The following is a 25,890-nucleotide window of genomic DNA, read 5'->3' as shown; positions in this document are numbered from 1 at the left end:
AAATGCCTGGCCATTTATAAAAAATCACACCTCTATTTCTTACCTCATGACTTACATCAAAATAAAGGCCCGATATATAGAAAATTTAACCATATGAGAAAAACAACAAAAATACTACAAGTGAGTATGCTTATCATCTTGGAAGAGAAAAAGCCTTTCTAAGCATGACAAAAAAATTGAGAACCCACAATGGAAAAGACACATGCTATGGTTGTATCTCTAAATACAACTACAAAAATTCCATGTGGTAAAACACTGCATAAAAGTTTAAAAAAAAAAAAAAGCTGCATAAAAGTTAAAAGAAAAATATTTGAGCACAAATGACAGAGTTCATATCTTTAATATACAAAGAGTTCTTACAAATCAATTAAAAATGAAGAAACGAATAGTAAACAAAATTTAAAAAGGAAAAAGAACACAATTTGGCTGCGCCCAATAACGTTCTTTCTCAGGAAATACTGACAGTACAGGAGGGGACCCCCACACCCAAATCTGAACTACATAACTCTGAAACTCTGAAACTCTAATCAAAGCTCACTGAGCCCGGTGTAAATCGTACAGTTTGGAATTTTGAGCTAAGAAGCAAAGAACCCAGGAATTTGGGGAGCTCAATCCCAAAGAAAAGGTTCCTGGGTCCCTGCTGCTGATCCAAAGCTGCCTTGGTTTTCTCTCCCAGCCCAGGCTTAGTTGTTCTACTCCCTCTATGGATTGCAAAAAATGATCAGTATCTTTCTAATAAATTCCATTTTTGTGTTTAAACTGGTCAGTAATTTTCTATTACTTACAACAAGTCCACTCAGAAAAAATTCAAATATTCAATAAAAATATAAGATGATGCTCAAGCTGACCAACATACAAATACAAAGTACCAATTTTTACCTGTCCAACTTCCAAAGACTAAAGGACTAATAATATCCACTGATGGAAGAAAAATGTCATTCTCATATACAACTGCTAAGTGTATAAAATAGTACAAATTTTTTGGAAGATAATTTAGCATTATTTATCAAAAATTTAGAAGTAAAACTTCTAGAAATTAATTTTATTAAAAAATGATAGGAGGTAGCATTACAGTTATGCATTCATGGTAGCACTGGTTAAAATGATACAAAATTGGGAAAAAAACTTAAATGTGTGACAGAAGAGGACACTAACGGCCTGGAATCATACTTGAAGTACCCTCCCTACTTTGTCTCTAAGCCCTTCATGATCTGGCTCTTGGACTCATCTGCATGTTCTGCCTCATTACTCCTTTCCTTATTTTCTTCTAGCCACACTGACCCCAAATCCTTCCCTGAACACATTAAGCACACACCCATCTCGGGGCCTGGGCACACACTATATATTCCCTACAGTGTTCCTCCCCCAGATCTTCACATGGCCTTCCTCGTGCGTCCTGTAGATCTCTGCGCAATGTCCCTCCCCTCACCCAAAATGTACTTCATGTAGAGGATACCTCCCCAAAAAGAATAATATAAACTCCATGATGATGGGGACATTGTCTTAATCTCTGCTCTAATCTCAGCACCTAGCACAAAAAAGACCTGAATGATTAAATAATTCATGGCAGAGCCATATAATGGAAGAGCATATGGCCCTTAACTGAAATAACTCATCCAAGAAATTGAGTAAACACACTAAGTAGAATAGTTACAAAATTTATCTTATTTTTTAGTATAGAAAAACCAGCAGAGTTGACCCTTGAACTACAGAAAGGATAGAGCCACTGACCCCGCCATATAGTCAAAAATCCACGTATAACTTTTGACTCCCCCAAACTAAAAACTTAACTATTAATAGCTTACTGCTGACCAGAAGCCTGACCAATAACCTCACAGTCAACTAACACATGTTTTTTATGTTATGTGAGTGTTATATACTTGTAAGTAAGCAAGCTAGAAAAGCAAATGTTATGAAAAATGTCCTAAGGAAGAGAAAATACATTTATAGCACTGCACTGTATTTATTTTTTTTTTAATCCATATATAAGTGGACCCACACAGTTCAAACCTGTATTGTTCAAGGGTCAAGTAAATATAAATTTGTATATGTGAATATATATGCAGAGAAAAAGTCTGTATATGTATTCACCAATCTATTATCTTCCCAGGAGTTACCCCTGAGAAGCAAGACTTTCATTTTCAGCTTTATATAAAACTGCATACAAATTTTGGTGCATTTTTTTTAAAATGATTAACCATTATTTCTATTTTAATCTAAAAAAATTACCAACAAAGCCCTCATGATCCAGTATCTACCTATCTCTTTAGCCACTGCTTTACATACAAGGGCTTTTAGATCAGGCTTCCCTCTCCCATCACTTCCTTCACATACTGAACTCCAATTCAAATGCTACCAGTATTGTCTCCTCTGACACTGCAGATCAGGGTCTTTCCGGCCCATGCGAAACGCAAGGACCAGACTTCAGAGGGTCATGAAGCTCAAAAAATTTTATGCAAAATCTGTGCGTGTGAGTATATATGAATTTTTCTTGGGAAAGTATACATAAATTTAATAGAGTTAGATTCAACTAATGAGTCATTGAACATTTTATCAAAAACTAATGATGTACTATACCTTTGCTAATTGAATTTAAATTAAATAAAGTAATACTGTACCAAAAAAAATTTAATTAGAGTCTCAAAGAAAATATGACCCATAAAAAGATGGAGGACCAAAGCTCCTGACAGCGCTATCACTCCATTCTCTGTTGTACATCTATACTCTGTACATACTTCTATTATTATAATATATACAGACTTCTTAAAGTATTTACGTGTTGGTCCCTTCTCCTAGGCAACGGGTTTCTTTTACCATACGCTCCCCACCCCTGTAGACATCAAAATAGTTGTTTCCACATTTTCACATCTACTTGATGTCAGTACTAATGCCCAGTATGGAGGCAAACAAACAAACAACAACAAAAAAAGAAGCACATACCTCTGTTAGATGCAAGAATAACTCTCATCCAGTAGAAGGGATCTGCAGAATCTGATGACATTATTCCAAACAGTGGTATCTATAATATTACATAAAACAGTTTTTAAAAATGCATTACATAAATTAAGTTGGAACTTAATTCACAACTCAATTATTTAATGTTTGCAATACTTAGAAGAAAAAAAAAACACTACTTCTCAAGTTCTGTAACAAACAAAACAAGTGAACCCTAAAAGGAAAGTTTCGGGTTTTTTTTTAAAGATTTTATTTACTTATTTTGACAGAGAGAGAGCACAAGTAGGCAGAGCAGCAGGCAGAGGGAGAAGGAGAAGCAGACTCTCCACTGAGCAGGGAGCCGGATGTAGGGCTTGATCCCAGGAGCCTGGGAATCATGACTTGAGCCAAAGGCAGTGGCTTAACCAACTGAGCCACCCTGGTGTCCTAAAAGGAAAGTTTTTTTTTAACAAAAATAAAAACAGAAATCACTACTTACACAAATCTACTAGTAAAAACACCTATCAGGATGAAGATTTGTTGCATAACAATGTGAATACACTTAACACTACTGAACTGTATGCTTAGAAATGACTAAGATGGGGGTGCCTGGGTGGCTCAGTGGGTTAAAGCCTCTGCCTTCAGCCCAGATCATGATCGCAGGGTCCTGAGATCGAACCCCAAATCGGGCTCTCTGCTCAGCAGGGAGCCTGCTTCCCCCGTCTCATCCTGCCTCTCTGCCTACTTGTGATCTCTCTCTTTCTCTCTGTCAAATAAATAAATAAAATCTTAAAAAAAAAAAAATGGCTAAGATGGTAAATTTTATTTTTTTTTACAATTAAAAAATACCCCTATCAGTAAATTATAGGATATATCCACCCAGTCATAGAATAATTTTGCTAAGCTATGGGTGCTAATGATAGCCACAGTCACAGTCCAATGTTAGACTCAAGGTTTTTTTATATATGTGTGTGTGTGAATATTATGCAGCCACTAAAAAGAAGCTTAAAGAAGCTTGTAACAGCATAAAGAAGTGCTTATGTTTTAATACCAAGTATGACACTATGGTTATCAAACTGGGGCAATTCTGCCCCCCAAAGGATATCTGACACTATCCAAAGACATTTTTGGGTGTTACAACTTGAAGGGAAATGCTGCTGCACCTCGTGGGTAGAGGTCAGGGTGCTGCTGAACATCCTACAATGACCCCACAATAAAGAATTAACCAGGCCTAAAATTCAGTGCCATTGTTGAGAAACCCTGCTATAAAAAGAAAGGTACAGAATTATATAAATGGAAGTCTGATACTGTAAAAATATGTGTAAAAGATAAAACTAAGTGTAAATATTTAAAATCCTGAAAAGTAATTATCTGTAGGTGGTAGGATTAAGGCTGACTTTTTCTTTATTCTTCTCAGCATTTATCAGATTTTTTTATAATAAGTACATACTACTTTTTCATCAGCAAAAAAAAAGAAAAAGAAAAAGAAACTCTTCACTTCAGAATGTTTCCTATTATATGACCGAAGTTCAGGATATAGCTCCTGGTCATACCTCTTCCCTTACCAAGCAGGGATCAGACACAAAGAAAAATACATTTCCAGTTTCAAAAACCTTCTTTACACAAAGCTGACTTTTTTTTTTTTTTAATTGCAAAAGATGCTGCCAACAATTCTGAACAATCCATATGATCAACCTCACCCTTTCTGGGCATCTGGATTTATTAGCTGGGTAGCAAAGCTGGTGAAGCAAGAAGCATGGATATTTTATGTCCCCTAATGCTGCAGATACTCTTCAGGTAATGTGAGAGACAGGGAGGAAGGAAGTTAGTGTATAAGAACCAATTAACACTACAGGACAGTCCACATCACAATCTTCCATAAGTGGGAGAGAGGTCAATCAGTCAAATTACTTTGCTTAATTGCACCTGATAGAGATGGCCATTACCTCCACAATTAGATGATTTGTGGGACAATGAACAAGAAAAAGTCAGCCAACCTGCCCTAAGTAATGGCATTCCCTCCTTTCCTGAAGACAACTGGATTATTAAACTCAATGTCTGATCTTATTCCTCTCAGTAAAATCAATAGCTATGGGTTTACGTACAACAATAGTTGAGCAGCAACTCCCCCATGCATAAGAAAACACACTTTTTTAAACATGTAAAATAGTAGAAGCTAACAAGAGTGAAAAAAGCTAACAAAAAGAGGGGTGCCCGGGTAGCTCAGTCAGTTGAGCATCTGACTCAATCTCACCTCAGGTCCTGAAATTAACTTAGGGTCGTGAAATCAAGTCCCACACTGAGTTCCATGCTGGATATGGAGACTACTTTAAAACTAAACAAAAAAACTAAGGAAAAAGAATAAAAAATCCATGAAGTAGCGTAAGAAGAAAAGGGATCATGAACTGAAGCACTGGCGGTCATGGGGGTGAGCAAAGTGCAGACAACTGAGAAGCAGAGAGCCCAGCATGAAGCTGCTCCAGCCATCACAATGGGAAGGCAACAAAATCCTCACAATTCCCACAACATTCCAAACCTGGAGAGGAGCAGGCTGCACAGATAGCCTCATCTTTTTGTCTTTGGTTAAAGGGACTAGAAACAGCAGCTGGGATGAAACAGAGAAGTGAGCAATGGGGCTTTCTTCTGGTGACAATTACAGGGTCACCATGAGTTGGGAATGAGGGAATGATCTGAGGTCAGGAATGGAACAGCCTGTTCAATCACCTGATGAGAACCACTCGGGAGAGGAGACAGCCATGCCCGCCTAGTAATTATTGCACTTATCACTGCTTATCTCACCTCTCACCATTCCCTCCAATTAAATAAAACTCGGTGAAACTGGAGACCCCAAGCCCCTTAACTGTGGCTAGAAGGGGAAAATAAACCTGTCTGGAATTCAATGGAAAGAGATTCAAGAAGTTACCAGCCCTGGGCAGAACTGCCTAAATATGAGAAAGACATAAAACACACTTTGGCAAGTATGCAATTATACTGCAGGAAAAAAAAATAAAGTAACATAAAATGCATAAATTAATTTATTGCATGAAACAGTCATGAGAAATATCACTTTCTGAGCAACACAGTTCCTACGGGTCTTGGGTTCTAACAGCCAAGCTTAAAATATTTACTACCGAGCCCTTCACAGAACAATGTTTGCTGACCCTTGGATTAGAAAATTCAATATTGTCAAGAAGGTAATTTTTTTCTAAATTTACCTATAAATTCAAAGCAATACAAATCATAATCCCAGCTATAGAAATTGACAAGGTGATTCTGAAATCTATACAGAAATATGAAAAACGTAGAATAATCAAAAACCATTGTGAAAAGAAAAAACAAAGTTGAAAGACTTTTACGACCTGATTACAGGACTTCATATAAAGCTACGGTAATCAAACAGTGTGACCATAACAATGGAATATACATGAATGGAAAAGAACAGAGTACAAAAATATATCCACACTTATACCGTTAACTGATTTTCAGCAAAGACGCCAAAGTAATTAAATGGAGAAAGAAGAGCATTTTCTGGCTATCCAAACAGAAAAAAATGAACCCAAACCTTACTTACACCATACACAAAAATTAACTTGGACTACATCACAGACCAAAATATAGAAGCCAAGACTATAAAATATTTAGAAGAATACAGGAAAAAATCTTCTCAACCTTAGAAGATAAGAAAACAAAAACCATGGGCGCCTGGGTGGCTCAGTGGGTTAAGCCGCTGCCTTCGGCTCAGGTCATGATCTCAGGGTCCTGGGATCGAGTCCCGCATCAGGCTCTCTGCTCAGGAGGGAGCCTGCTTCCCTCTCTCTCTCTCTCTGCCTGCCTCTCCATCTACTTGTGATTTCTCTCTGTCAAATAAATAAATAAAATCTTTAAAAAAAAAAAACCATGAACCATCAAAGAAAAAAGCCGCTAAACTTCCAAAGGAAGGATTTTTGCTCTTCACAAGATATTAAGAAAATGAAAAGGCAAGCCATATACTAGGAAAACATAGTCATAGTACATTTACCTGACAAAGGACCTGTATCCAGAAAATATTTTAAAAGGCATGTAATTCAGGGCACCTGGGTGGCTCAGTTAAGCATCTACCTTCAGCTCAGGTCATGATCTCAGGGTGCTAGGATCAAGCCCCACATCAGGCTCTCTGCTCAGCAGGGAGTCTGCTTCTCCTTCTCCCTCTGTTCCTCCCTCCCCGCCCCCACCCCCGCTTGTGCTCACCCTCTATCTCTCTCTAAAATTTTTAAAAATCTTTAAAAAATGCATATAATTCAATGAGACAATAATAAAAATTTTTAATGAGCAGAAGATTGGAAAAAGACACTTCACAGAAGATAAACAAATGCCCTATAAGTACATGAAAAAATTGCTCAATATCATTTACTAGGGAAATGCAAATTAAAACCACACCCATTAGAGTGACTAATACTAAAATGCTCAACAACAGGAAGGGCAGGCAAGGAAGGGGAGAAACTGGAACTCCTATACCTGCCTGATGAAAATAAAAAATGGGGCAATCACTTAGAAAAAAGTTTGACAATTTCTTATAAAGCTGAACATGTAATTACCATACAACCCACCAAGTCTACTCCTAGGTATTTACACAAGAGAAATGAAAACAAATATTCACAGGAAGTCTTGCCCAGGAATGGTCACAGCAACTTTATTATAGACAAAACTTGGAAACAACCCAAATGTCCAACAGCAAGTGAACAGATGAACAAATTTTGTACAGTCATCTAGTAGAACACTCCTCAGAAATAAGAAGGATGAATTACTGCTCTACCAAACACAGGGACAAATCTCAAAATACTCATGATAAAGTCAGAGCTAAGGAATGATACTGCATGATCCCACTTAGATGAAATTCTAAAAAAAACAAATCAAATTATAGGAACAGAAAGCAGATCAGTGCTTGCCTGACACTGGGGGTGAGTTGGAGACTGACTAAGAGATTACACAGAACTTTCTGGAGTGACAGAATGTTCTGTATCCCCTGAGGTAGCAGGTATGTGGGTGTCTACATTTGTCAAAACTCTTCAAAATGTACACTTAAAAAATAAGTGTATTTTACCATACATAAATTATACCTTTATAAATCTAATTTTTTTATGGAGGGAAGGGGAATTTCTAAGACGTTAAAAGTAGCTGGCAAAAATATGGATGATTATTCTTCTTTTCTCTCTACTTCTCCGTATTTAAAAAAAGTTGTCAGGCGCCTGGGTGGCTCAGTTGGTTAAGCCACTGCCTTTGGCTCAGGTCATGATCCCAGATTTCCAGATCGAGTCCCCAATCTGGCATGGGGCTCCCTGCTTAGCAGGGGGTCCGCTTCTTCCTCTGACCCTCCCTCCACTCAAACTTTCTCACTCTCCCTCTCTCTCAAATAAGTAAATAAAACCTTTAAAAAAAAAAAAAAGGCTCTCTCTCCCTGACCACTGAAAACAATTTTAAACTAAGTACAGCAGTAAAATATCTTTTTTTTTTTTAAGATTTTATTTATTTATTTGTCAGAGAGAGAGTGAGTGAGAGCAAGCACAGGCAGACAGAGTGGCAGGCAGAGTCAGAGGGAGAAGCAGGCTCCCTGCGGAGCAAGGAGCCCGATGTGGGACTCGATCCCATGACGCTGGGATGATGACCTGAGCTGAAGGCAGCTGCTCAACCAACTCAGCCACCCAGGCGTCCCAGCAGTAAAATATCTTGATGACCAAATTATTTCACTCTTCAAAAAAAAATACATTTGGCTTTTCCCCAGACTATGGACTTAATCTGCTCTACTGCTTCCTAATATAAATTTTTTTACTTCGTTTTATGTATTTTCAATAGCTCTTTAAAAAAAATTTTTTTTAAGATTTTATTTATTTATCTGACAGAGAGAAAAATCACAAGTAGTGCAGAGAGGCAGGCAGAGAGAGAGGAAGAAGCAGGCTCCCTGCTGAGCAGAAAGCCCCATGCAGGGCTCGACCCCAGGTCCCTGAGATCATGACCCTAGCCAAAGGCAGAGGCTTTAACCCACTGAGCCACCCAGGTGCCCCATCCTCAAAAAACTTGCACCTAAAGCATCTAGTTTAATCCTCTCAACAATCTTGTGACGGGAACAGGTCACATTTTACCCTCATTCTGTGAACTTAATCTCTGCAAAATACTAATAAAAAGGATCAATGAATTTTATCTATTTATAAATACAGGGTATCACTGGGGTTCTAGAATTTGACTTTTTGAGATTTTTAAATTAATACATGCTATTTAATCATTACATGATTAAAGGCCAACAAAATAGAAAAAAAATTTGCAACGTATATGTCGAACGTTTAATGCTTTTATATACAAAAATCTGTCTTTATACAAAAAAAAAACTCAAGAAAAAAATGGGTTAAGATCATTAACTGCACACTAAGAGAAAAAAAGAATAAAAATGTTCAAACCCACTAATTTAAAAAAAAAAAGAATACACAGTAGGACAAGATAACCATTTTCACCATCAACTCAGATTAAAAATAACAATGCTCAAAATATTTCAGGCTTTATTTTATCTATTTAATCTATTTTATCTATTTATATTTATCTATTATTTAAACTAAAATAAATTTTCTCAAATTATAGCCAATCAAAACCCTCCAACAACAGCATAGACATTTAATTAATATTTTGGTTTTGGTTACATACCTGACAACATACTAAGAAAATGAAGAGAGTTATGGCAGTCCATAGTACCTTCTCTCTAAACTGGATCTACAACAAAATAAGAATGATCAATCAAAACCAAGAAACCGCAAATACAAAGCAAAATTCCACATTAAAGCATAACATTCTGCATCATGACAGGCTCCAATTATTTACTATTAAAATACTCTCACCTAGTTAGTATCAGCTAAAGCAAACAGCTCAACTTTTTAAACATAACTTCTTTGCTTCTCCGAGAATTAAGTAAATTAAATACAGGCAGGCCTCAACACCCTGAACTACATTAACTGAAACCAAAAAGGATAAAAAGCAAGACATAGATCCAGTATGCGTGTACTTCAGTTAACACAGCATTGTGCGAAGCAGGGACTGCCCAGGATAATATTATATGAATATCTTATGGAATATGAAAAGCTAGAGCTTCTCGAGATGACTAACATGTAACTGAAACAACTATTTTTAAAACCACAAAGCAATTAAAAAAAAAAAAAGAAATACACTTCTAAATGGAACAGTAAGTTTAACAAAAGTTTCACACACCTATTTCTGTTAGTTTTGTGAGATATCGAAAGCACAGAAGAGGACTGTCAGGGAATTGGCCAGTTTGGGACTAACAGTATTACTGAATTTAAATACCTGTGTTCCAAAAGTGCACAAGGATTCAAGAATAATTTGATGCAGTCATATTATTTTCTGGGTGCATTTCTGTGATTCTTCTATGTATTGAATGACCAAGAAATGGGAGGCATATACTTGCACAACTGTACATCATTTAGGTAAAACAACTATACTCATCAAAAGTGACCCAGCAGACTGAGTCATTCATAGTGCAGTGGGTCCCTAGAGATAGAATATCTTATCTAACACATAGGCCAAAGAAACACTTGGTTTGGAAATATCCCAACTTAAAGAACAGACTTTTTTAAAAACAGAGGATAGCCCATCTAAACTGGTTTAAACTAGTGTTACTTACTTTCCGCCTCTTGCAAGGAAGAGCAGTTCTATTTCTCCAAGTATACCAGAAAAGGGTTGGGGATAGTTAATCAATCTTGCTAGTTCAGTAGAGTAAGTCATTTAGCTACCCTCTATATTACCAATATGTTATACTTACTTTCCTTTCAGGTTTCTGAATTTCTGGTAGAACTGCACAGAAAGGTTTGATAACTTCTAAAAATTTTACTGTAAAAAGAAAAAAAAGAATATCTCTGTTACAAAGTTTTTAAAAAGAGATGTACCTTTTTACAGAAACAAATACAAACATCCTCTAACTTTTAATGAAGATTCATCCCATTCCCACCTCCAAAATAATCACAGTACTCTCCATTTCAAATATATCAGGGAAGAGAAATAATTAAGGGACAAAAGTATCCAAAAGTTTTAAGGGTTTACTCCATAGAAGCAAATACAAATACCCTTGTGCCATGATTTTGCTTCCTCATGTTGGTATCCAGCCCTTTTATATATACAGAAAAGGAATACTTTCATAAGCATCACTACATCAAGAAAGAAAGGAAGAAAGAACAAGAGAATGCAGTCTACTACATTACCCACACGACAATGTACTATAGAAGAAAATAAGATGTATCAGAGGAAAAATGCAAGAGGAAATGTGCTGAAACTGCAGAAGTGACTTAATTTAGATTAAAAGATGCTGAAATGCATAAGTGAGAAAGATTATGGATTCACCTTCTACACAGAGAGTTTTGTGTGTTTTGTTTTGTTTTTTAAGTATACAATCTCTATTTCATTTCACTTACACCAACCTTCATTGCTTGGTTGCTCTCCCACATAACAATCTCAAAGTACTTGTGTATGGATGATAATCAGCCCAGAAAATGACCATGACATTTCATGAGAAAGCATGGCTTTTCCAGACAACTTATAACATATCAAAGTAAGATAAACCAAGGTTCTTTAAGGATAGACACTATATTCTGGCATAGCTTAAGTCAATTCCTGCCAAAGAACTGGAGAATGAAGATGATATTCTCTCAGTCTTTGCCAGCGTCTGTAATGTGCAGAAACACAAGAAGGCACTATTAGTTATGATCATCATCTTCTACAGAGACTGCAGTCTGTATCCTAACATCAAGAAATTGTTTTAAAACTGACCTAACTAATTACACTTTCATAGTGAGCTAAAAGCTGACTATATAATCTTCTCATGAAACTTCTCAAAACGATGGCAGTCACTGACATTTGACAGAACTCAGAAATTCCCAGAGGCAGATACTCGTTGCCCAAGTGCCATTTTGGACTATTTGGAAAATGTGAATTATAGAAGCTTTCTTCTCTAATGCAACACAAATGATCAACCACATCAGAAAACTTCCTAGACTCCTTTATCCCTCTTTCCTTCCCACCTCAATCCAAATCACCCTCCCAGATTTCTTGGCCTTGTCCCATCACTGGTGTTGGAGAGCTCCTGTTCAAGCAATGCTTCTGTCGGCCACTTGTCTATTCTTGCGTTGCAGAATGTCACCGATTAAAATGTAAATTCAAGGTCAGGGGTCTCCTCTATTTCCTTCCTAAATGTTCACTAGTTGGCCAGTGGATGCACCGCTCAGGTTTGCACTTAACCATTCATCCAACGAACATCGGCAACAGCTATATGCGTGAATGCATGGGCCGTTGAATGTTCAGGACATAACCCTCAAAGATCCCCATAATTCAAGGCCTTGTCCCTAAGGCTTATACAACCTCACACACAGTGAGTTTTCAGTCAACCCTAGAAAATAACTGAAATGAAAATTTTAGGGAAAACGCTATGCTGCCAATCGCACTTTCTTCCTCCCCTAAAATACATGGCATGCATCACTTTAAAAAAAAAAAAATCCAACGAGTCAGAGAGCTTTATTCATAACACTAACGCGCCAAGGAAGGGTGACTTGGAAATAAAAATGTGAGCTTCCTAAGCTCCTGAAAAATTAGAAGTGGTCCAGGTTTCGCTCGGTTCCCTAACTCCCCGCCCCCAAAACCAATGGCTTCCCCTCTCCGTCCTCCGCTCCCCGCCACCTAGCGAGCGCAAACCCCGGGCCTCCGGGCCCCGGGCCCCGCAGGCGGCTCGGGAAAGGCCGCACCGCCGAAGGAGCCTCGGAGGAGGCCCCCGGCCCGCGCCCTCCGCAGTGGCCCGGCGCGGCCCGCGCCTCTCCCTCTGGCCCCCGGGCTGGGCGACCCCGGCCGGGCGCCCGCCCCACCGCCCGCAGCCCGTGGAGGCCGGCAGCCCAGCGAGTGCTGCGCCGCCGCTACTCACTGCCCATGGCGGCGGCTGGGGCGGCCCGGCGGGGCACGGCGGCCTCGGCACTGCCTTCGCTCGGGTCCCACGGCTCGGGTATCGCCGCCCGCTGCCGACGAGCTCCTGGCCGGCCCCGCGCAGGCTCCGCCCCGCGCCACGTGACCCGCTCGCCCGCCCCGCCCGGCCCCGCCCCCCCCCGGCGAGCGCCCGGCAGTTGGCAGCCGGCGCGGCGGACGTCCGCGCGTTGCCATGGTCACCGCCAGCGCGCCAGTGGGCGTGCTCCAGCTCTGCAGCCGAGTTCAGGAGCCTTGGCAGGATTGCCGCGGCCAGGCTCTATCCTGTCTGAGCTCTTCTCTGAGCTCACTGTCAAGCAATACCCGTTTCCTCGACCTCCTAGTCCGGTCCAGGCCTCCCGGGTCAGGACCCGGCCAAAGCGGCCGCCCGAGGGTCGCGGGCCAGAGTTGCATCCCTGAATGTGACCCTAACAGCCCTTTTGTTTTGCTCCTGCCTTAACGGAACTTCGTGGAAGTTGTCAAAAATCTTGTGATAATCTGTCTATAATTAATAGCCTATGAACTCCCCACTATTACGTGTGCTCCTTCTTCAGCTTCTCTGATAGATGAAGATCCGCGTTTTGTCCCCCCTTATCCCTTCTTGGACAGCATGGCATAAGGGAAATCAGTCTTGGAAATCAGTCTTAGAAATCAGCCTGCAACCCGTACCCCTGAAGCAAATAATACATTGTATGTTAATCTAAAAAAAAAAAAGAAAGAAAGAAAGAAAGGAAAAAGAAATCAGCCTGCATTTTAATCTCTTCTTCTGAATGGCTTTGGGCAATTAACCTTTCTGAGGTACATCAGTAAGATAAGGATAATAGCCACGTACTACAGGTGTGAAAATTAGAGGACGAGACTGACACACAGAAGGCCCTCAAATGTATTCTCCTAAGTCAATTTTAAACCCCTACTGTAACTTCTGCTTTAACTTCTAATGAAACAAGATTATTTCAAAGTTCACTAATGACCCATAACCACCAAATCCAATGATCTGTCCTAAGACTTCATCTGCATCCAAGAAGAAAATCAGTGATTCATGTGTGTGTGAGAGAGACCGAGAAAAGTTGATTTTCTCCTTGACCAAACTCCAGCCAGGCTCCCGTGAGCCCTTTCTTCACTAAGCTTTACTCAATCCTATAAAGATTTAAACAGAGATTAACAGCTCCATCCTGAAAGTGACCCTAGCCCTCCCTTGAAGAATCTGCCTGTGAAAACTCAAAACTGCCGGAAGAATTTACCATTTGTTCCAACACCTGTAGATACTGCTTCTGTCTTCTAGCCTCTGTGAAAGGTAGGAGCCTAACTTTCATAAGCACCAGTTAACAAACCCAGAGTGGTGTCACATGGGCAAATCCCTCTTCCTTCAAGCTTTTTGTCATTTTTTCACTTCCTGACTCTGAGCCCCACCCACCTGCTCCTTGTTCTGTCGTTTTTGCTTTAGATTTCCAGTCCCCTCTGTACAAATCAAAGTTGAGTTCAGTTCATGCTGGACTCTTTTCTACTGCAATAATATACTGCTGATTAAAATCTGTCCTGACCACTTTACCTGGTGTGAGGCCTTATCTTTGAAAACACACACACACACACACACACACACACACACACACACAAGTAGGCTGGGCATGCACAGAACTCTGCTCCACTTGGGGTCATCTGGAACAGCTCCAAGACTGGAGACTTGAATGAGCAGAGGGATCTCTCACTCACAAGCCCAGCATTTGTGGTTGCCTGTCAGCTTCAACATCTCCACAGGGCCCCTTCATTTTGCCTGGGCTTCCTCAAAACATGGCCGCTGGGTACCAAGGGAATGTTCTTGTTAATGACCCAGCATCACTTTCAGTGCATTATATTGGTAGAGGCAGCCACAAATGCCTGTTCAATCTCAAGAGAGTGGGAAAACAGACTCTGCCTCTAGGTGAAGTTGTGGCAAGGTTCTGGAAGGGCAGGTGAAGCAAAATACTGCTCTGGCCACTTTGGGAAACACAAAGTTTGCCAGAGTTATAACCTCCCATCCTATGACTTCATTCTTATCTCACTCTACTCTGTATTAGTCATTTTTATACTTCTCTAAGCTCCCCTACTATCCATAAACTTCTAGATGGCAGAAACGTAATTTTTGTATCACCTATGGTGACTTGCAAATGGTTGGCTTACACACAGTTTTGGCCCTATACTGTGAGCTATTTTCACACATATAATATCCTTTCAATAAAGATGCACTAAAATGAAAGCCTAATTGACAGACGAAGAGTTGCCTCCACTTCTCTTTACTTCTTCTTTCTGGGACAGCTCCATGTTTCAAGTAAAAGAACCTGGGAATAAGCTCTGACATGTTAGGTAACTGCTGTGAATTATCCTTCCAACATTCTTCAGTCTTTCTACTACTACATGCTACCCAGGACTTGTCCTTGTGTGACTACAATATGCCAATTAATCTACATCTATCAGCAGTATCACTCTACCTTGACCTCCCACACTGTTTTAGCACACTCAACAAGAACATATCTCTCTATGTGTAAAATGCATTGTCATCTCAAATAGATAGTTAGTCCACTGAGGACAAATAGCAACCCATTTTCCATTTTACTCTCATGTATTTCTAATGTCCCGAACAACACCATATATGCAGTAACTGTCCAATAAACTACTGGGGAAATACTATCCTACTCTCAGAGGGTCATTTCTCACTTTTGTTCAATTATAGTTGATTCTCCACATGACTCAGAGAAGACACAGGGAAATAACACTAAAGGAACATACTTTTATTAAAAGTTTTCTAAGATTAACTGATTTTGCAAATGGCAATGGGGAAATAACAGTCTGCTTTAGACTGCTTTATCAGATTTAAATACAAGCATGACAATGAGTTACTACTCCCACTGAGTAATTTAGGAGTTGTTTATTTGAATTAATAGTAGGTTGTAAATATTGAGGATTTTAAAACATTTTGTCCAAATTTCCCCCAAATGTGATGGTTTTAACACAAAACTTAGAAGCTGAAGGTGAAAAGCAAATATCCAAGTATATCCACGGGAAATGGAGGTGAAGTTTTTGGAACCTCAAGATTCAAGTCTTGATTCTCATCTGTGACTTCCCTCCTGTGGAACCCCTAATTTCTTTAAACTGCATTTCCTCGCTTTTGTAAAATGGACACTATTTCTATTGTCAGTCAAGGAATTAAAAAAAAAAACTTCATAAGTAATACAGTTAGGCTAAAAGAAGTTACGCTTTAGAATATTTTCTAAATAATATGCATATACAAAAATGGAGCAAATGGTTCTTAAAGAAGAAAATTTTATTTTACTAAGAATATGTCACTTTAGACAAAATCAACATTTTTTTCATGGTTGTTAATTCTTCTCTTCAATGAATACCCAATTTGAGCTCTATTCTTCATTGAATATGAAATTAACATAGATATAAAGGGGATACAAATATCACATTATCAAATTTCCCAGGGGAATACAATAAAGGTGTTTTATTAATTTTGCTATGATATTTTTATCCCATACTTTATTATGAGAGTATTTGATTTGGTCCTTTCCTACAATGTAATTAAAAATGCTGACCTGTGTTGCAACAGTGCTTGAGAGTAAGAAGGTTAAGATACACAAGACACATTTTTTTAGAAGACAATTTCATGGCTCATGGTGGTGAAGACATAATAAGATACCAGAGAAATTAGAAGAAATCTAAACTTCTAAAAAACAAAACAAAACAAAAAAACCCTAGTTTTCCCTCTCATTTTGTGCTTCAAGCTTGGAATTTTTTTTTTTAAGATTTTATTTATTTATTTGACAGACAGAGATCACAAGTAGGCAGAGAGGCAGGCAGAGAGAGAGAGGGAAGCAGGCTCGCTGCTGAGCAGAGAGCCTGATGCGAGACTCGATCCCAGGACCCTGAGATCATGACCTGAGCCAAAGGCAGCAGCTTAACCCACTGAGCCACCCAGGCACCCCAAGCTTGGAATTTTTAACTCAAGAAACCAAGAGATCTAAAAAAAAATGACAGGCCTTTCATGTCTTTCTAGTTCAGTATACAACACGGATAACCGTTTTCATTAGATAGACTTTGTACCGATTTACATGCATGGCACCGAGTTACATGATTTATAAGGCTTGACATAGGAAGGAAGCATTAAGGTGCACAGGGCTTGAATATAGGTGCAAAGGGCTGTGAATATTACAGAAATATTAAATCAACAAACTAAGGCATACACTGAAGATGTGAATTGCAAATCTACTCCTGTGGCCCAAACAACCATGTTGATTGTGAAAGACTTTACCAGTTGCCAAAAAAGGGAGAGGCCATTCCAGTGCCCCAGCACTTCCTCCATTATTTCGAAGAAAAACTCTCATAGCACCAGAATGGAAGATGGCAGAGCCCCTGCAGCACCAAGTGACATTAAGCTACACAGCTTGCTGCTCTGTAGTTAAGCTTCCGTGAAGTTTCAGAGGTAATGCAATGGGCTGGTGATCTCCGTAAACCCCTAAGAACCTGGTGCTTGGAAGTTTTCAGCGTTAAAGTTAAAATGCTCCTTAAACACCACAAACGAACATCACTTCTTCATACCCTTTTAGCAGCAAAACTGACTAACCAGGAGCTGAAATCCCCGTATCAGACACCGAAAGCCAATCAAAAATATTAAGATATCACTGCAATAAGAATTTAGGGGGAAAAAAGATAAGATGATAAACAATTTCATTGTAGCTAAAACTCCTTAATAATACTGTGCAGAAAGATGATACATCCCGAGTCCTTTGTAATGGGATGGATATTTAAGGTCAGTGGGTGAAAACAGTTCTTCTGAAGAACATCCATCAGGACTAGCATAGCTTTGCTCCAGCATTTGGTGAAACACTTCTCACCGTGGCTGGAAAGCAGCCCCTGAGATCACATAAAATGAAAATACTGGTAGTCACAGGACTCTGAATAAAGAATGGCAAAATTAATGAAAGTGACACGCACCAAGCAAATTGAGAAGTCATGTCCAGGTGATCTGCAGGTAAATTCTGTAAATTCAAATTAAAGAGACTTTCCTGGGCATATATAGTTAATTGGAAAACATGGTCTGAAAAAGTCTGGGTAAGGCACTGGTTCTACAGCTCACTCAGATCTAACCAAAACAGAACACTGCTGTACCTTCAAGGATTAAGGTGACTCATCAGGTTCATGGATCGATGGATAATTCCCTTGGATACTCTGTGTATTCCAATTAAATGTTCCTCATCAATCCCAACGTCTTAGAGGAACACAGACTTTTCATGTTGCCTAATGGAAGAAGAGAGCAAAGGAGCCGGCTTTTCTTTTCATGCTTGTTTTCTTAAAAGGAAGTAACACTGTTTCAAAGGACACCATCAAGCAAAGGTCTTGGTGAGGACATCTTCATGCTGCTGCAGGTGAAGGGTGCCAATTCCTACAGCAGGGGCTGGCAAAGGGGGTCGACTCACAAGACGGAGCTATGATGAGAGCAGAAAAGAAATAAAATGACCTGCTGACCTGATCAGAGCCCGGCTTTATTCTCCCGAGGCAGGGCATGCCTTTCTTTTAGCTTGTTTAACCACAAATCACCTTTTATGGAAAAATAATGGGTCACCTAGAATAGACTGGAAGGAGATACAGGTCACAACTAAAAACTAAATCCCAGGCACCATCAGGGGAGATCAATTCTTGAATTGGTCGTATTCTTCAGTAACTATTAGTTGGTTTTAGCAGTAGAGTTTCCTAAATTAGAACAATGACAATGACTTGACCCCACAAACTAGTAACAAATGTGTGAAGTGAGTTCTAATTGAAGAAGAATAGGAAGAGGAACAGAAGCCCATTTGCTCTTCTCATTGTTCTTCCCTCCTGACAGTCTAAGCAGTAAGAACTTGGCCTTTGATGGACCCCAGCCATGTGGAAGAGCCGAGAACAAGCATTAGAGGGCATCTGTTCTCCATTACTGTAATACAAGCCCACTCATCACCCTGCTCCCCCAGGGCCTGGATTGTGACCTTTAGGACAAGACTAGGGGTAAGGTAGCTGACAGGTAAGGGCTTTTACTTTAAGTATAATCACTTTTTCTTACATCGTACTAGCACATACACATATATATATCTTGATAAACATTCAGCATTTCATTCCCCAAAAAAAAAAACAGTCTAAGTTAGGTTTTATAGTTTAGTTTCTCTTTAAAAGGACTGGACTGCTAATGGGGGATAAACCCATTTACTGGCACTCCAGGAGAAATAACACACATACATAAAACACTGTAAGAGGGAAAGCTATTACCTTGCAGGCCAGCTGCTTTTCAAACCTTGGAGAAACAAAGCACCATGGTCCCATGTTCTGAGGCTCCTCCTGACTCCAAATAAAATCTATAGGAGAAGAAAGTTCATTTCAATACTCCAGGTAAACCTACAGTAACACACACACACACACACACATTCTATATGTAGAATATATAAAAATATATATAGTTTTTATATATCAATATATATAGAATATATATATATAGAATGTGTGTATATATGTATACACACAGTGCATGTGTACATACATAGATACCTTATAGCCATATACACACACATATGTACATATACAGTGTGTATGTATGTATAGCTAGCTTTCTTCAAGTAAATTTATGCCTTTCCAATATGGCATGGTGTGGTTTGTTTTTTGTTTGTTTTGTTTTGTATTTTGGTAAATGATAGTCATGTATCAAGCACCTCACTCATGATACAGAACAATTCTATCAACCCCCAAAATTCCCTCATCTTGCCCTTTGAAGGCAACTCCTCCTATGGCACCAGCCTCTGGCAACCACTGAGGTTCTCTTCTCCCTATGGTTTTGCCTTTTCCAGAACATCAGATAAATGGAATTATACTATGGAAGCTTTGGTTCTGGCTGCCCTGAACTAGCAAAATCCCAAAGCCATAGTTTACTCTCTTTTATTGTTGAGTAGTATGATATTGCAAGGATGTACCTTACATCCTTGTTTATTTATCCACAGGTTCAAGGCCATCCTGGTGGTTTCCAGTTTGGGACAATTATGAATGAAGCTGTGGTAGACATTTTTCTGTGAACACACTGTCATTTCTCTTGGGCAAATACCTCCGAGTAGACTGGCAACTGTGTGTTGGAACTAACTATTTTCCAGGGTGGCTGTACCACTTTCCATTCCTCATCAGCTCTCGGTATCGCCAACTTACTGTTTTGTTTTCATTTTAGCTATTCTGACAGGGGTGCAGCCGTATCTCCTTTGGGTTTCATTTGCGTTTCCCTTATCACTAATTATGTCAAGCATCTTTTTTTTTTTTTAAAGATTATTTATTTATTTATATGACAGAGAGAGAGATCACAAGTAGGCAGAGAGGCAGGCAGAGAGAGAGAGGAGAAAGCAGGCTCCCCGCTGAGCAGAGAGCCCGATGCGGGGCTCGATCCCAGGACCCTGAGATCATGACCTGAGCCAAAGGCAGCGGCTTAACCCACTGAGCCACCCAGGCGCCCCTGTCAAGCATCATTTTAAGTAGTTATTTATCCTCCCATTCTTTCATTCAGATCTTTTGCCTAGCCAAAGGTCATGGAGATTTTCTCCTAGAAGTTTTAGAGTTTTATGTTTTACATTTAGATCTGTGATCCTGAGTTAATGTCCGTACCCAGTACATACAGATGTCTAATTACTGAAGCCCCACTTGTTGTAAAGACTTGCCTTTTACAGTTACATTTATCCTAAGCAATAGTATAGCACTGATTACTTCCAACGTGTCAAGAAACGACACATCTTAAAGTGAGAGAAGGAGGTGGGTTACTGAAAGGGACACCATAAAAGACAAGGAAACATTGGCTCTAGCAGTATTTTTTTTTCCCCATTTTTCCAAATTCCAAAAGATTCAATCCTTTAAGGACTCTCACTGCCCCAGAATCCCTTTCCACATGAGACGTTGGAATAGGTTTTAGGTATCTAAAACCCAAAGAACCCCACCAAGAATAATGCTGCACCTTTAACGTGTTTGTATTTGCTCATCTCTTGCTGTAACGAATCCAGTGGGAAAGGGCAGAGTTCCTCTAATCGGATGATGGCAAAGTCATGCTTCTTGGCCTCTAAGGATTCTCTTTGCTTCAGCAGGGCATAGAAATGTTTGCCACAGCAGAACACTAGCCTCTTGACCCTGTTGGGTAGAATGGGGTAGAGGAGAAACAGCTAAGAGAATTGTATCAAAAGAAAGAGGAGATTGCGTTGATGAAAATGCTTCATTATGGAAGCAGTGGGGGGCTCTGTAGTTGGGTTCAGTGACACACAGTGCCCTGTGGCCTTCCTCAGCAACACACGCCTCTGAAGCTCCACGTTCCATGCAAACTCTGACTCCCGCCCCATGGGGGCAGAGGACTTCTATCAGGATAGAGGAGATTTGGGTCCCTCTGGGTTCCCTAACGTGAACTAGTTTTCCCATTAATTAAAATTCTACTGCAGAGTATGAAAACAGAGATACACAGCAAATTACTTTTTGGGATCCACAGATGAATCGCCAATGACCGGCTTGAATGTTGTTCCTGGCGCCATTTCTTGAAGAGTTGACACAGCGGCCTAAGGAGGGTAAAAAGCCACACAACTATCAACCGAAGAAAGGAGCTGAAGATGCTTGCACTTTCAAGGGATCTTTACCAAGAAATAACATCAAACTTTCCTCCTCGGACTCATATATATAAACATATGCCCTAGTAAACACAGTATCTTTCAAAAAAATACCAATTGTGTGTATTTCAGAATAAAATTACTTTTTCCAGGTTATGTAAGATTGCCTTTTGTGCAATACTGAAACAAGACTTTTAGAATCAAAATTTCAGTTTGATCCCACTTTTTGTCTCAGTAAAAATACACTTTGGTTTGTTGGAATCAGAAATGACATTTGTGAACAAAAACAGCTAAACTAGGACAAGGATTTCTGTCTCTAGGATTTTGACTATAATTTATACGTGAAACCTAATGAGTCAGAACAAGAAGGAACAATACATTAATATTTCTGTGATGAAAAGAAATTTTATTAATGAACTCAATTTAAATAAGTACCTGTTGCAAAGAACTTAGCACATAGACAACCCTAGTTCACTGCCCTATAATCTATTCTCAAATGGGAATACATCTTGATTGGTCCACTGATGGGCAGCCATGCTGATGGGGAATATTGTAGTATACCCTAAAAAATTAATATTAACTAAGAGAATGAAATAAAAATATATACTTTATACATTATACATTATCTATATGTCTACATAATTTATGTTACCTATTATATATAGATATATATTTTATTATATATCATATATTTATTTTATTCTTATTTTTTACTTATTCTTATTGCTAAATAATGTATGATAGAAGCCATTTTTCTCCATCCTGAACCCTTGGTCAGCTCCCACTTCCTAGGGTAGGAATCCAAAGGAGCTGGAGGGGCGCCTGGCTAGCTCAGTTAGTGGAGCAAGTGACTCTTGATCTTGATCTTGGTGTCAGTTCAAGCCCCACATGGAGGTGTAGAACTCACTAAGGCAAAAAAAAAAAAAAAAAAAAAAAAGGAACTGGAATTCAGAGCTGGGTGGGAAATTTGGGTGGAATTTAGGTACCACATGTCAGACAAACTTCTTATAGCCCTGAGTCATATTTGTCATATGGCAAGTCATCTCTGAATACACCTTGGAAAGAAAGGGTGGACTTCTGTTCTGCTAGATCACTTGTACCAATAATCTAATTTTCAGGAAGAAATCAGACTTCAATAATGGTGGTACTCACTTTCAGTTAATAGAAGGACTGAGATGTTTAATGAAGATATTTAGCTACTTAATAGTTTTTCTCTTAAAAATCTATAGGATAGGGGCACCTGGGTGGCTCAGTGGGTTAAAGCCCCTGCCTTCGGCTCAGTCATGATCCCAGGTTCCTGGGATCCAGCCCCACATCATGCTCTCTGCTCCGCGGGGAGCCTGCTTCCCCCCTCCCCCCGCCTGCCCTCTGCCTACTTGTGATCTCATTCTCTCTCTGTCAAATAAGTAAATAAAAATAAAATCTTTTAAAAAATCTATAGGATAGCTGTTGAAAATATATATATATATATATATATGTATATATATATATATATATTTTTTTTTTTTTTTTTGAGAGAGAGAGTGTGTAAGCAGAGAGACGGAGGGAGAGAGAGAATCTTAAGCTCTCAGGGCTTCATCTCATGACCCTGAGATCTTGACCTAACTCAAAATTAAGAGTCAGACACCTACCCATCACAGCCACCCAGGTGCCCCTAGCTGTTGATATTTTCAAGGTTCCAGAGCAAGGCCTCACTTATTTGGTAAGTTATATATTAGACATGAGAGAGGAGTGGACTATTGGGGCCAGAATGTGAACTCTCTTTCTCATTAGAAACAGCAAAAAAATTCTCAATAGAATTTCTAATTGTTCACTCAATACTTAGTAATATACATATATTATACTTAATGTGATTACATGCCATTATAGTAATGATTGAGGGAGCATGTGACACCCTTAGGGGTATAATGAAAACTGGGTCAAGAATCCCAGACAAATATTTTTCTTAGAAATAAACTATAGTAATCTGCATTATGACTCGGCCCCTTTAACACTGCTGCTTCAAAACATCTGTGTCCAAATACCCCCATGAGAAACACGTGTTAAAGGGATGGTACTCATTATTCCTGAATGTCCTCTCATGCTGCGAGACCCAGGAAGCCATCTCACAATGTGCAAGGTTCTTCAAGGCACAGTCAGGGGAGCAAATGAGAATGAAGGGATCAAACACACAAACCATGCCATCGGTGTAAGAAGGGGAAGTACATTTCCACAGTACTGACCCCCGGGGTCAGCACCAGGGAGAGGCAGTGGAGGGGCACAGAGGGCGGAATTTGAGGCGGCACCCACTCTGGGCTCATGTGGATGCTGACCTCCACTAGAGGCAAATCACTCAACTGCTATCCTCAACACCCCTCAATTCCAAATATACATTCTCGAGCCTTCGTGAGAAGCACAGGATAGTCTTGAAGAGCCAAATCCTAAATGACTTCTTTTACCTCCTTTGCCTAGCATCCGAGTAAGTACCAAGGTTTTTTGAACCTTAATCCTAATTAAGACTCTCATATAAGACCAGAAAAAATGCTCGCAGATGGGATAAATAGATGCTTAGCAATATTTATTATCTTGAACTCTGCATATTTTTGTGATTTAAAAAATATATTGGGGGGGGGCGCCTGGGTAGCTCAGTCGGTTAAGCGTCTGACTCTTGATTTCGCCTCAGGTCATGACCTCAGGGTGGTGAGATGGAGCCTCTTGTCTGTACAGCTCTACAGTGAGCGTGGAGCCGACTTAGGATTCTCTCCCTTTCCCTCTGCTCTTCCCTCTCCAGCTCATGTGCAATCCCTTTCCCTCCCTTCCTCTCTCTCACACAAAAAAATAAAAATAAAAATAAATTTAAATTTAAAATAAAATAAAAAACATATTGTGTGCTTAACACCCAGTTCAGGTGAACCCAGACAAAATGTTCCTTTTCTTCTTTTCTAAAGATTTTATTTACTTATTTGAGAGAGAACAGGAGAGAGAGAAAATATATGTACCCCTTTAAATGTTATAGCAATAAGCTATATTGTTGTAATGTTTGAAACAGGAGTCTATCCACTGGTAAATCATTTAGCAGAAAAAAATCTCAGTAAGCCAATGAATATCACCACTGGTTTTCATCAAAATACTTGGCATTCCCAACTTGCTACTCTAATATAGTACATTAGACTTGGTTTTCTCTGGTTTTGCTTTCAATGGTTTGTGTTACGTACAGTCAACCTAGGTCAAGAAGCAGATGCTCTTCCTCCTGACATGTGGTCAGAAGGTCTCTAGTAGCATCATGCTGTCACCATGCCTACGTCATTCACCTACTTCCTCTCATTATGTACACATTTTATCATCTTGCTCCATCACAAGAAGGGTGAGTACATCACAACAAGGTATTTTTTAAAAAGACCATATTGGGGGCACCTGGGTGGCTCAGTGGGTTAAAGCCTCTGCCTTTGGCTTGGGTCATGATCCCAGGGTTCTGGGATTGAGTCCCACATCAGGCTGTCTGCTCTGCAGGGAGCCTGCTTCCTCCTCTCTCTCTCTGCCTGCCTCTCTGCCTACTTGTGATCTCTGTCTGTCAAATAAATAAATAAAATCTTTAAAAAATAAATAAATAAAAATAAAAAATAAATAAAAAATAAAAAAGACCATATTCACATAACTTCTTTTATAATATATAATCATAATTCTTATATTTTATTTAGTTCTTGTTAAGCTAATACTGTGTTTAATTTATAAATTAAAATTTATGATAGGTACGTGTGTATAGGAAAAGACATAGTGGGTACAGCGTTTAGTACTATCTGCAACCTCAGGCATCCGATGGGAGTCTTGGAATGTATTCCCCACAGATAAAAGAAGAATACTGGTACTGAAAACTACCTGCACTTTAAATAAACTTTTTCTAAAAAATTATTTCTGCTTGGGCGCCTGGGTGGCTCAGTGGGTTAAAGCCTCTGCCTTCGGCTCAGGTCGTGATCCCAGGGTCCTGGGATTGAGCCCCACATCGGGCTCTCTGCTCAGCAGGGAGCCTGCTTCCTCCTCTCTCTCTCTGCCTGCCTCTCTGCCTATTTGTGATCTCTCTCTGTCAAATAAAATAAATAAAATCTTCAAAAAAAAAATTATTTCTGCTCACAGTGAGATGGAGTGCTCCCTATAGTCCAAGTTATTCCAGAAAGTTTTTTTTTTTTTTTTAAAGAGAGAAAGCAGTTAGGTCAACTAAAACCAAAAAGACGTTTCTGTTTAAATATAATTAGACACAAGGGGATGTGTGGGTTTGCAGAGTGTAGGGGGCCAGGGTGGCAGGGCAGGAAACAGGTGAAACAGGTAAAGGGGATTAAGGAGTGAGTGCTCTTGTCGTGATGAGAACCAAGTGTGTATGGAAGTG

The 25,890-nt window shown here is 39.5% G+C and overlaps 2 protein-coding genes across 6 annotated transcripts in view; both read right to left on the bottom strand.

Annotated features, from left to right (window-relative positions):
• The window catches only part of SEC61A2 (SEC61 translocon subunit alpha 2), a 28,096-nt gene extending 15,082 nt beyond the window's left edge, over positions 1-13,014 (bottom strand). Inside the window, exons 1-4 of one of the 2 annotated variants that reach the window (XM_032349403.1) lie at positions 12,875-13,014; positions 10,733-10,800; positions 9,604-9,669; positions 2,941-3,019 (exon numbers count right to left, since the gene is read on the bottom strand). In XM_032349403.1, the coding sequence (XP_032205294.1) occupies positions 2,941-3,019; positions 9,604-9,669; positions 10,733-10,800; positions 12,875-12,881 (220 nt within the window). In that variant the 5' untranslated portion in view covers positions 12,882-13,014. The remainder of the gene's footprint in view (positions 1-2,940; positions 3,020-9,603; positions 9,670-10,732; positions 10,801-12,874) is intronic. The other variant, XM_032349402.1, reaches the window with a different exon arrangement.
• Positions 10,745-25,890, bottom strand: part of DHTKD1 (dehydrogenase E1 and transketolase domain containing 1) — a 59,944-nt gene continuing 44,798 nt past the window's right edge. For 3 of the 4 annotated variants that reach the window (XM_032349398.1, XM_032349400.1, XM_032349401.1), the window contains 4 exons: positions 21,400-21,482; positions 20,897-21,066; positions 19,186-19,271; positions 16,801-18,371 (listed from right to left, as the gene is read on the bottom strand). In XM_032349398.1, coding sequence (XP_032205289.1) covers positions 18,270-18,371; positions 19,186-19,271; positions 20,897-21,066; positions 21,400-21,482 — 441 coding nt within the window. In that variant the 3' untranslated portion in view covers positions 16,801-18,269. Of the gene's footprint in view, positions 10,801-16,800; positions 18,372-19,185; positions 19,272-20,896; positions 21,067-21,399; positions 21,483-25,890 lie in introns of those variants that run through there. The other variant, XR_004287125.1, reaches the window with a different exon arrangement.

This window comes from Mustela erminea, chromosome 6, assembly GCF_009829155.1.
Source record: "Mustela erminea isolate mMusErm1 chromosome 6, mMusErm1.Pri, whole genome shotgun sequence".
NCBI lineage: Eukaryota > Metazoa > Chordata > Mammalia > Carnivora > Mustelidae > Mustela > Mustela erminea.
Note: the sequence above shows the minus strand (reverse complement) of the source record. Positions and strands in the feature narration are given on the sequence as shown.